The sequence below is a fragment of the Bos taurus genome, chromosome 7 (assembly GCF_002263795.3).
Source record: "Bos taurus isolate L1 Dominette 01449 registration number 42190680 breed Hereford chromosome 7, ARS-UCD2.0, whole genome shotgun sequence".
NCBI lineage: Eukaryota > Metazoa > Chordata > Mammalia > Artiodactyla > Bovidae > Bos > Bos taurus.
This window is the reverse complement of record NC_037334.1, coordinates 74819778-74832053: the sequence shown is the minus strand read 5'-3', so window position 1 is coordinate 74832053 and position 12276 is coordinate 74819778. Positions and strand designations below refer to the sequence as shown.

At 38.0% G+C, this 12276-nt stretch overlaps 1 protein-coding gene across 1 annotated transcript; it reads right to left on the bottom strand.

Moving 5' to 3' along the window:
* Positions 1-11260: 11260 nt before the first annotated feature.
* Positions 11261-12046, bottom strand: LOC101904573 (spectrin alpha chain, non-erythrocytic 1-like). Its single transcript, XM_059888815.1, has one exon. The coding sequence runs from the start codon at positions 11934-11936 to the stop codon at positions 11544-11546; it is 393 nt and encodes a 130-aa protein (XP_059744798.1). The 5' UTR covers positions 11937-12046; the 3' UTR covers positions 11261-11543.
* Between the last annotated feature and the right edge of the window lie 230 nt (positions 12047-12276).

Here is a 12276-nt window from a genome sequence, read left to right as displayed (position 1 = left end):
ATAGGGTTTCCTTATCCTGATATCTCATATATATGATTCAGATGGTGTACTTACTATTTTTTTATTTTATTTTTTTATTGGTTTCTTCTTTTTTTCATATAAATTTATTTATTTTAATTGGAGATTAATTACTTTACAATATTGTATTGGTTTTGCCATACATCAACATGAATCCGCCACGGGTGTACATGTGTTCCCCATCCTGAACCCCCCTCCCACCTCCCTCCCTGTACCATCCCTCTGGGTCATCCCAGTGCACCAGCCCCAAGCATCCAGTATCATGCATCGAACCTGGACTGGCGATTCATTTCATATATGATATTATACATGTTTCAATGCCATTCTCCCAAATCATCCCACCCTCTCCCTCTCCCACAGAGTCCAAAAGACTGTTCTATACAACAGTGTCTCTTTTGCTGTCTCGTATACAGGGTTATCGTTACCATCTTTCTAAATTCCATATATATGTGTTAGTATACTGTATTGGTGTTTTTCTTTCTGGCTTACTTCACTCTGTATAATAGGCTCCAGTTTCATCCACCTCATTAGAACCGATTCAAATGTATTCTTTTTAATGGCTGAGTAATACTCCATTGTGTAATATATACCACAGCTTTCTTATCCATTCATCTGCTGATGGACATCTAGGTTGCTTCCATGTCCTGGCTATTATAAACAGTGCTGCGATGAACACTGGGATACACGTGTCTCTTTCAATTCTGGTTTCCTCGGTGCATATGCCCAGCAGTGGGATTGCTGGGTCATAAGACAGTTCTATTTCCAGTTTTTTAAGGAATCTCCACACTGTTCTCCATAGTGGCTGTATTAGTTTGCATTCCCACCAACAGTGTAAGAGGGTTCCCTTTTCTCCACACCCTCTCCAGCATTTATTGCTTGTAGACTTTTGGATCGCAGCCATTCTGACTGGCGTGAAATGGTACCTCACAGTGGTTTGATTTGCATTTCTCTGATAATGAGTGATGTTGAGCATCTTTTCATGTGTTTGTTAGCCATCTGTATGTCTTCTTTGGAGAAATGTCTATTTAAACATAGGTTTGATTTTCACCATCTCCATACTCTTTGCACCCAGTCTGCTGGCCTCATTTTGCATTCAGCACTCTGCTTTGGTGCTTGAGTTCTTATTAACTTTATTTCCAGAAAATTCCTTGGACAAGCTTCTATTATAAACGCTTTCTATTAAAACTGAGAAGAGTAAGGCGTTTAAGCAAGTGGGAATACTTTAAATTCTCTCCATCTTGGTTCCTTTTAGACAGTTAAGATGTACAATAAAGCAACATAGATTGAATGCCCAGACATTTAAATATGGACTCTCTTTTGATTTTACTCATTGTTGCATGCCTCTCAGCATTGAGCCTGTGAAATTTTTCTTGGGAAATCTTTAAGGTCTATCAGAATTATTAAATAAAAACAAATTCCCTTAGATGATAAGAAAAATTTTAACTATTAAGAGAAAAATCTTTTTTTTTAAGATGACTCTAAATTAAAAAGTGTTCTCAAACAAATGGAGTAATCTAAATATTAAAAGATGATCAAAAAGAATCTCAACTATGTGGAAGCTAAGAAACTCACTCCCAGATTATTCTTTAATCCAAGAGAAGACAGTGAATACTGCAAACTCTTTAGAAAGCAATTTAATGAGACACATCATACACAAACCTACAGGTTGTAATCAGAGTCCTAATGCTTACCTCAGAAGAGAAAGCAAAAAATTAAAGAAGCCAGAAAAAAGAAAAAGCAAGAAGAGGAAAAATAGAAAAGATATTATTTATGAAAAAAGAGAGCAAAAAATTTTTAACTGCTGGAGAAGATAAATGCTCATCTGGTTCTTTGAAAATGGCAGTAACATTGTTATCCCTTAAAGTCTATTAAGAAAAATAATAGAGTATAAAAATATTGAAAATGACCAAAGAGAAGCACATATTTATTTATTTAATCATTAATTTATGGAGTGGGAACTATGTGCAGGGCATTGTACTGATAAGCACCGTATTTCATCTAATCATCAAGAATAGCCTTCTGAGATGGGTACTACTTTTATCTTCATGTAACCTGTGAAGAACCCGAGGCTTAGTGAGATTAGTGAGAATAAGTAATGTGTGCAAGATGACACAGCTAGAAGTCAAACCCAGGTTATCATATTCAGCATCTTCATTCCTAACCATTGATTGGAGATGGTGGTTCTTATTTATTTATTTTGAATACCGTTCTAATGGGAGGGCTTCCCTGGTAGCTCAGGTGGTAAAGAATCTGCCTTCAGTGAAGGAGACCTGGGTTCAATCCCTAGGTTGGGAAGATCTCCTGGAAAAGGGAATGGCATCCCACTCTAGTATTCTTGCCTGGAGAATTCCATGGACAAAGGGACAGGCTACAGTCTATGGGATTGCAAACAGTCAGACCTGACTGAGGGGCTAACATACACACACACATAGTTTTATTGGGAAACCTCAGTGTGGGTTCTATAAATCTCCCTTCTAAGAATTGTAACGAGAGTTTTAAAGTATTTTTTAGTTAAAGAAAGTTTCCAGGAAAAAATTCCTATTGAATGGCATCAGACTTGTTAAAAAGTTTGTTGTTGCAGATGCATGGAAGTATCTTTTGAGTAACCCTACAACAAATATGGGATATTTAGTAATGGCACCCTCCTCCAGTACTCTTGCCTGGAAAATCCCATGGACAGAGGAGCCTGGTGGGCTGCAGTCCACAGGGTCGCAAAGAGTTGCACACGACTGAGTGACTTCACTTTCACTTTACTGCATTAGAGAAGGAAATGGCAACCCACTCCAGTGTTCTTGCCTGGAGGATCCCAGGGATGGGAGAGCCTGGTGGGCTGCTGTCTATGGGGTTGCACAGAGTCAGACACGACCAAAGCAACTTAGCAGGAGAAGTATCGGTTGGGGTAGTGAATCCGAACTCTTTCAGCTCCAAAGTTTTGTCCTTCCTCTAGTTAACAGGATGAACTTTGTAGGAGGAGCTGCTTTCTCTCACCTGTAGAGTCTGATTGTGCCTCTGGTGGAGGGGGGAAATTAACAACTAGTGGGAATTTCAGTAACATGAATTCTTCAAAATTGGATTTCTTCCTCCCTCTACTAGAAAGTCTTTTTAGGACTAAGGATAAAACTAAGATTTAATGAGCACAAAAATCCTATGATCATCATTGAGACTTTAAACTGGAAAGATTATTTACTAAAATTACAATATTTTTTTCTTGACACTTAAAATACTCACTGCTTTGAACAAGCAGTTTCTGAATCTATTCAACTGTCTGCTTATTTTCTTGTTAATGCAAACCATGAATATGTTATCTGAATCTAATTTAACAATTTGAGCTTCCATTAACACCTCAGATAAAAGTGATAAGCTCTCTCAGCACAATGTATAAATCCTTTCAGGATAAGGTATGGTGTTTTAAATTCTAGATCTAGCTCAGTCATGTCTGACTCTTTCCTGACCCCATGGACTGTAGCCCTCCAGGCTCTTCTGTCCATGGAATTCTCCAGGCAAGAATACTAGAGTGAGTTGCCATTTCCTTCTCCAGGGGATCTTCCCCACCCAGGGATCGAACCCGCGTCTCCTGTGTCTCCTGCATTGGCAGGCAGATTCTTTAGCACTGCGCCACCTGGAAAGCCCTGCTTTAAATTATGCAAGTACAAATCCCTAACATTTAAATAAAAATATTCTCCTCATTTCCAGATACTTTTTGATAAAAGAAAAGGTGTTATAGAAATAAAGTCAAATAATTTTGGAAGGAACATAGGATCTGTTCCTTGATTGGGTGCCAATGACTATCTGGCTTCAGTGAAGGGAACTATCCAAAAATTTCCCTTGGAGAGTAGTAAAACATTTAGAGCAAAATAGTAAAATGCATTAATCAGTTATTAATAGGGTAGCAAATAGCATGGGTATTAAATCAAGCATCTGATTAAGTAATAAATATTGAGTTGGCAAAAAATATTATATATAGAGAGAGACCTTCACTGTAACCTACTTATGTCAAATCCTTGTCTTGGTTTTCCTTATGCACTTCAAGTGCTTAGCAAGCACGGGCACATAGTAGGTCCTCAAATACTTGGTTGAAAGAAGAAAAATACCCTAGTGAAATATGCTAATGCAGAGCAAACATTTTAGATAAAAGTCAGAAAGGATTTTCTCTATTTGTTGGGATCTGCTGAGAACTAAAACATGTAATAAAGTTGGGTTTTCTCAGCATGCTGAGTAGCTCTGAAGAAAGGCACAGATGTAATCGTGGGTTAGAAATTTTTTGCAACAGTAATGAACCAATAAACTTGGAAGATTAAAAGAGATTCACTTCTAAAGAATTACAGTGGACCTTGTTAACGGAATTAAATTATATATCTAATCTTTTTTAAGTCAAGTGGCAAAAGGCTTCTTTTCTATCAGATTAAATTGGAAAATTCTCATTTAGACCACCATGGCATATCAGATAATGAAAGTATTTCTCTCAAGCTTGTGAGACTTTTAAATCTTGTTTCCTTTCAGTGGAATATAGGTTTTTAAAGGGAAAGTTAATATTCTTAATTTTCCAGAAATATGCAAAAGTCAAATCAAAATGCCCCATGGAAAAAAATGGGTACATAGGAGAACTAAAATCTTAGAATTTTGCAGGTGATTAATTAAAAGTATTTTTAGCTGAGTCCTCCATAATCAGAGCTCATCAGACTATTGACTACATTAAAAGAGCTAAGTAATTAAAAGAAGTAAACATTACAAGTTAAATTTATATCATCTCCATGATTATCCTGGCCCATATTGTAACTTTTGTGACTTCCTAGGATGTAACTTTTAGATCCCACAATCATGTACTTGTGATTTGCTAGAACTTTGCAAATATTAATACTTGCATTTTCTAACAAACTAACAAACTTCAGATATAGATAAAACCAATCTCAAGTAACAGTATTGGAATATGTTGTTCTTGGAGGGAAAATCTTAGCCAAAAAACATAACAGTTTAACATTTAACTTATTCTGACTTAAAAAATGGCATTTCAATAAATGAGTAAGGCTTTAAAGAAGAAACCATTGTTTCTCCAAACTTAAAATTGAAAATATGATGGAAAGAAAAATTGGGATAAATTACTAGTGGGCAAATTTTTTACATTATGTAAACTATGTATAAACTTGTAGCTGTTGACATCTATATAGCTTGCTTACAGTGATTGTAACCTTTTGAGAAGTTCCAGTGGATGAGTCTTAATTTTATAAAGGCAACTTGGAGAAATTATGCTTTTGTGACCCTTCATGTAAAATCCAAAAATCCTTGCTCTGACCCACCTACCTATTCAATAGTTTGCTTAATAAAGGATTATGCCAGGGTAATCAGTAGCTAGATCTTAAGACCAATGAAGGCTTGGTGAAAGGAAGATCTTACCAGTTGATGTCCAAATAGCTTGGAGTCTGTTTGATCTAGGTCAGGTGAAAATCTAGGCTCAATGACTTTGTTTTCTTTATTATGTAAGCACTTTTTTAAAATTAGGAAAGTTTATGTTCACTGTTTCCAGTGAAAAATAAGCAAAGATACATAAAAAGAGCCACTATTTCTCCCAGCCTACTCCTTTCCTACCCTAAAAAATGTTATTGGCATAGCTTTCTGCTTTTACATACAAAATTATAAGTTCATGTCAAAAAAGTAAATGCTGTATAGATGTTTGCTTTGTTTTAATACATCACATTAAATATATGGCTCTGAAATGTAATCTTCTTATTTAGCAATATAGACTTCTCAAGGCAATTGATATAGAGCTGGCCAATGGATGACTTCTTAAGACACAGATTACTAGGCCTCATTCTCACAGATTCCAATTCAGTAGTCCTGGTGTGGGGCCAGAGAATATGCTTTTCTAGCAAGTTGCTGGGTGATGCTGAGTTCAAAGGCCACACTTTGGGAATCTTTGCTCTAATCTATTCTTTGGTAGCTATGGACTATTGCATGGAGGAAACGTGCTGTAATTTATCTAAGCACTTCCCATATTGTTGTCTCTTTATTTTTTGTTTTAATCTTTCACTATGGTGTTGCAGTAGACATCTTTGTTCATAGAAAAGATGGATTTTTATTTTTTCTATGTTCTGTTCTGTGGCGGTGATTTCCACCATTCTGTATTCCAGGTCATTCTGTCTCAGTTATTCTGCTATTGATTCCCTCAGTGTATTATTCATTTCTGTTTGTTCTTTGGTTTTTCTAGGTCTTTGGTAAACATTTCTTGCATCTTCTCCATTGTTTTTCCAAGATCCTGAATCATCTTCACTATCATTATTCTGAATTCTTTTCTGGAAGGTTGCCTATCTCTACTTCATTTAGTTGTTTTTCTGGGGTTTTATCTTGTCCTTTCATCTGGGACATAACCTTCTCCTTGTTCATCCTGATGAACTTTCTGTAATGTGGTTTTTGTTCTAGCCACTGTGGGATTGTAGTTCTCCTTGCTTCTTCAGGATGTTCATTTCTAATGGATAGATTCCCAAAATGAGATTCATAAGTCAAAGGTAAAAAACATTTACAATTTTAATAGCTTTGCCTGATTACTTTCCAAGAGGGATCATTGCAATTCACAAATTATTTCCTATCAGAGGTTATATATCCTTTTTTTCCCATCAGTGCTGTATTCTTACTATATCATTATTTCTATATGATATGAATAAAAAAAATGACATCTTATTGTTATTATTTGCATTCCTTTAAACCATAGAGAAGTTGAGAAAATTTTTGTATATTTATTTGCCTTTAGAATTTCTTCTTTTGTCTTTGCCTTTGTGTCACTTTTACCTTCAGTCACTTCTCTTTTTCTTAATTATTTCTGGAGATCTTTTAATACAAGGAATATTAACCCTTTATCTGACATAGGTATTAAAAATATTTTCCTGTTTCTCATTTCTCTTAAATTCTGCTTACGGTATGTTTGCCATGAAAGGTGCTTAATTTTTACATAATGGAATATTACATAAGGCTTTTAGGCATTATCCTTACCCTTGCTTAGGATAACCTTGTGTCACACAAGGTTATACAAATACTCTTCCTAAATTTCTTGTAATGTTTTAACTATTGTATATTTTGTGTTTAAATACTTACATCATCTCATCTGGAATCAATTTTACTTCACAATGTGAAATTGGGGTACAAGTGGCAATCCTTTCCCCACTTCAGGGCCAGGGCATTTTTATCCTTTGTGTAATTTCCTTCAGGCCTCTAGGTCAGAAGACCACATGCACCAAGTGGACAGGTGTGATCTTTATGGAAGAGAAGCCCAGGCATCTGTTTGCTGATTTTCTTTGAGAAACTAAGTAACCTGAAGCATCCTTGGAAACCCCAAACATAGGTAAGTCCTCTCCCCTGGGTCTGATCCCTTGGCTTAGATCATAAATGAGAAAAGTTTCCAGCTGATTCTCAGACCCTGAAGACACCTTACAAGTATTATATGTCCTGCTCACCAGCCTCCCATCTTAATATGGTTATTACTTCAGTTCAGTTCAGTTCAGTCACTCAGTCATGTCTGACTCTTTGCGACCCTATGAATCGCAGCACACCAGGCCTCCCTGTCCATCACTAACTCCCGGAGTTCACTCAGACTCACGTCCATTGAATCAGTGATGCCATCCAGCCATCTCATCCTCTGTCATCCCCTTCTCCTCCTGCCCCCGATCCCTCCCAGCATCAGAGTCTTTTCCAATGAGTCAACTCTTTGCATGAGGTAGCCAAAGTACTGGAGTTTCAGCTTTAGCATCATTCCTTCCAAAGAAATCCCAGAGCTGATCTCCTTCAGAATGGACTGGTTGGATCTCCTTGCGGTCCAAGGGACTCTCAAGAGTCTTCTCCAACACCACAGTTCAAAAGCATCAATTCTTCGGTGCTCAGCCTTCTTCACAGTCCAACTCTCACATCCATACATGACCACAGGAAAAACCATAGCCTTGACTAGACAGACATTTGTTGGCAAAGTAATGTCTCTGCTTTTCAATATGCTATCTAGGTTGGACATAACTTTCCTTCCAAGGAGTAAACGTCTTTTAATTTCATGGCTGCATTCACCATCTGCAGTGATTTTGGAGCCCCCCAAAATAAAGTCTGACACTGTTTCCACTGTTTTCCCATCTATTTCCCATGAAGTGATGGGACCGGATGCCATGATCTTCATTTTCTGAATGTTGAGCTTTAAGCCAACTTTTTCACTCTCCATTTTCACTTTCATCAAGAGGCTTTTCAGTTCCTCTTCACTTTCTGTCATAAGGGTGGTGTCATCTGCATATCTGAGGTTATTGATATTTCTCCCGGCAATATTGATTCCAGCTTGTGTTTCTTCCAGCCCAGCGTTTCTCATGCTGTACTCTGCATATACGTTAAATAAGTAGGGTGACAATGTATAGCCTTGACGTACTATTTTTCCTATTTGGAACCAGTCTGTTGTTCCAAGTCCAGTTCTAACTGTTGCTTCCTGACCTGCATACAGATTTCTCAAGAGGCAGGTCAGGTGATCTGGTATTCCCATCTCTTTCAGAATTTTCCACAGTTTATTGTGATCCACACAGTCAAAGGCTTTGGCATAGTCAATAAAGCAGAAATAGATGTTTTTCTGGAACTCTCTTGCTTTTTCCATGATCCAGCGGATGTTGGCAATTTGATCTCTGGTTTCTCTGCCTTTTCTAAAACCAGCTTGAACATCAGGAAGTTCACGGTTCATGTATTGCTGAAGCCTGGCTTGGAGAATTTTGAGCATTACTTTACTAGCATGTGAGATGAGTGCAATTGTGCAGTAGTTTGAGCATTCTTTGGCACTGCCTTTCTTTGGGATTGGAATGAAAACTGACCCTTTCCAGTCCCGTGGCCACTGCTGAGTTTTCCAAATTTGCTCGCATATTGAGTGCAGCACTTTCACAGCATCATTTTTCAGGAGTTGGAATAGCTCAATGGGAATGCCATCACCTCCACTAGCTTTGTTTGTAGTGATGCTTTCTAAGGCCCACTTGACTTCACATTCCAGGATGTCTGGCTCTAGGTGAGTGATCACACCATCGTGATTATCTGGGTCGTGAAGATCTTTTTTGTACAGTTCTTCTGTGTATTCTTGCCACCTCTTCTTGATATCTTCTGCTTCTGTTATGTCCATACCATTTCTGTCCTTTATTTAGCCCATCTTTGCATGAAATGTTACCTTGGTATCTCTAATTTTCTTGAAGAGATCTCTAGTCTTTCCCATTCTGTTGTTTTCCTCTATTTCTTTGCATTGATCTCTGAGGAAGGCTTTCTTATCTCTTCTTGCTATTCTTTGGAACTCTGCATTCAGATGCCTATATCTTTCCTTCTCCTTTGCTTTTCGCTTCTCTTCTTTTCACAGCTATTTGTAAGGCTTCCCCAGACAGCCATTTTACTTTTTTTCATTTCTTTTCCATGGGGATCATCTTGATCCCTGTCTCCTGGACAATGTCACGAACCTCATTCCATAGTTTATCAGGCACTCTATCTATCAGGTCTAGGCCCTTAAATCTATTTCTCACTTCCACTGTATAATCATAAGGGATTTGATTTAGGTCATACCTGAACGATCTAGTGGTTTTCCCCACTTTCTTCAAGGAGTTCATGATCTGAGCCACAGTCAGCTCCTGGTCTTGTTTTTGTTGACTGTATAGAGCTTCTCCATCTTTGGCTGCAAAGAATATAATCAATCTGATTTCGATGTTGACCATCTGGTGATGTCCATGTGTAGAGTCTTCTCTTATGTTGTTGGAAGAGGGTGTTTGCTATGACCAGTGCATTTTCTTGGCAAAACTCTATTCGTCTTTGCCCTACTTCATTCCGTATTCCAAGGCCAAATTTGCCTGTTACTCAGGTGTTTCTTGACTTCCTACTTTTGCATTCCAGTCCCCTATAATGAAAAGGACATCTTTAGAAAGGGTATTTGCAGTGAATCAAGAATCTGTGTTCGAGCTACTCTCGTCTCAGAACACAAATACTATACAGTTAACTACATCTTTATATCAATGAGGGAAAGTTAGCAAATAAAGATTAGCAGAAAGGAGGCGGAAAAACCCACCCATATTTCAAGCATCCTGATACTCTTAGCCTCTTGATGTATACTCTTAACCTCTTTTCAGATTATACAAATAAATCAATAATAGACAAATAAACATGTAAATTTTAAAATAGCACTTTCCTTTTTTTTTTTTAATCTTCTCCTCTATTTTTTTTTTTTTTTTTTTGACATTTAGATTGCTGCCAGTTCTTTGTGGTCATGTATACAATGAGATACACATCATCTCTAATTGCATTTTTGTGAAGGTTTATTGTTTCTTTAGTAAAAATTTCTAGGATGGTATATATTCATATTTAAAATGTTTCCAAATTACTCTCCAGGAAAATTCTTGTTTACTTTCCCATTGACCATGAATGAAAATGCCCATCTGTCCATATAACTCTACAGAAAAAAGTTTGTGTCACCAAATGCAAACCCAGCTTCTTTTTAAAAGTCCTTTGTTCCTTGTTTAGGCTTTAGTGGCTAAGTCAAAGATCTCTCTTTGTAAATGTCACATTGAACTTGAAAATATATGGGTTATTTTCAAATATCTTTTGATATTTGTGCTTCTCTGGTGGCTCATCTGGTAAAGAATCTGCCTGCAATGAGGGAGACCTGGGTTTGATCCCAGAGTTGGGAAGATCCCCTAGAGAAGGGAACAGCTGCCCACTCCAGTATTCTGGCCTGGAGAATTTCATGGACTGTATAGTCCCTGGGGTTGCAGAGTCGGACATGACTGAGCAACTTTCTTTTTCTTTTTTTTTATATTGATCTCTAACATAATTCTACAGTGATAAAAGAATGGACTGTATGATTTTAATACCTTTAGACCATGAAAATTTTCACCTTGTTTTATGTCCATAGATATGTTCCAGTGTCTTCTAGTTTGTAATCTAGGAGCAGTAAAGTATCTGCAATGATAAAGAGTAAAGAGCTGTGTAAAGAGCCTGTAATGCAGGAGACTCAGGAGAAGTGGGTTCGATCCCTGGGTCAGGATCCTACTGTCCTCTGAAATTATATAAATCTTAATTGTATTGAATTGGTTCATAGTTCAGGTCTACTATATCCTTCTACTATATATTCATTCTGTTAATGAGTGAATATTAATTTTATTTCTCTGTTCATTCATTCTATTTATTTTTTAAGTTTGATATTAAAACTCCAACTAAAAATCTTAATTTACTTAAAAAATAATTGTAATATATACTAAATCTTAAACCAAGCTAAGCAAATTAAGGTTACACTGGAAAGCAACACTGTCTGGAATATTTTTCTTAAGAGCACAGAGAGGAGTTGACATGCAGCAAGGCGACGGTAGGGCAAGCAGCGTGGGCCAGGCTAACCTAGGAGCAGAGGATCAGTTCACGAAGAGCGAGCGGGTGAACTCGACGTAGTCAAAAGCAGTGGGGAGTTCGCGGCCCTTGCCGTCCACGTAAGGCTTCACGTGGGAGACACAGTAGTGGGCTTGTTCCCGAGTCACGTTCTGGTACAGCTGCTCCTTGGTCACCTAAGGCTTCCCTTCGGAGCTCAGGGCCCGGAAGGCGCTCTCAATCTCCTCGCTGGACTTGACGTTCTCGGTCTCACGGCTGATCATAAAGGCCATGTACTCTTGCAGGGAGACGTGGCCGTCCCTGTTAGGATCCACAGTGTCCAGGATGGCCTCGAACTCAGGGTTGGGCTCCCCTTCCTCCACCATGGGCAGGTCATAGCCCAGGGAGCGCAGACAGGATTTGAACTCCTGGTGGTTCAGCCGGCCGGACTTGTCCTTGTCGAAGTGTTTGAACATCATGCTGAATTCTTTGAGGGCCTCCTCGGTCACTCCTGTCGTGTTCCTGGCCTGGATCTGCTGCTCCAGGTTGTGCTGCTCCCCCAATTCCTGTCTCAAGGCCGGCTGCCCCATTCCGACTACAGAAAAATCTAAGCAGCCAGCTAGTTCCCCTCTTGTTCACCCTCCCTCAATTTTGTTTTCATGTAAAAGACAAATAAATGACTTGACTCCCCCCCACCAAAAAAATAAATGTAATATATAGTAGAACTATATGTAATTTTGTTCTGTATTTTCCAAGTCTCCTATAAATGTGTTATCATATTTTTCATAATTTAAAAAAATAAAGAAGAAAAAAATCATTTGTTCCTCCTTTGGTAGATAGTTTATTTTTATTGCTTGACTCTTAAGGATTGGTTTTTCCTCTTATGTATGAAAAACCATCACAATTTCCCACCCTTGTGAGTATGTTGCA

Excerpts from the sequence above, each read along its gene's own strand:
- LOC101904573 (XM_059888815.1), bottom strand. The coding sequence starts at position 11,936 with ATGGGGCAGCCGGCCTTGAGACAGGAATTGGGGGAGCAGCACAACCTG.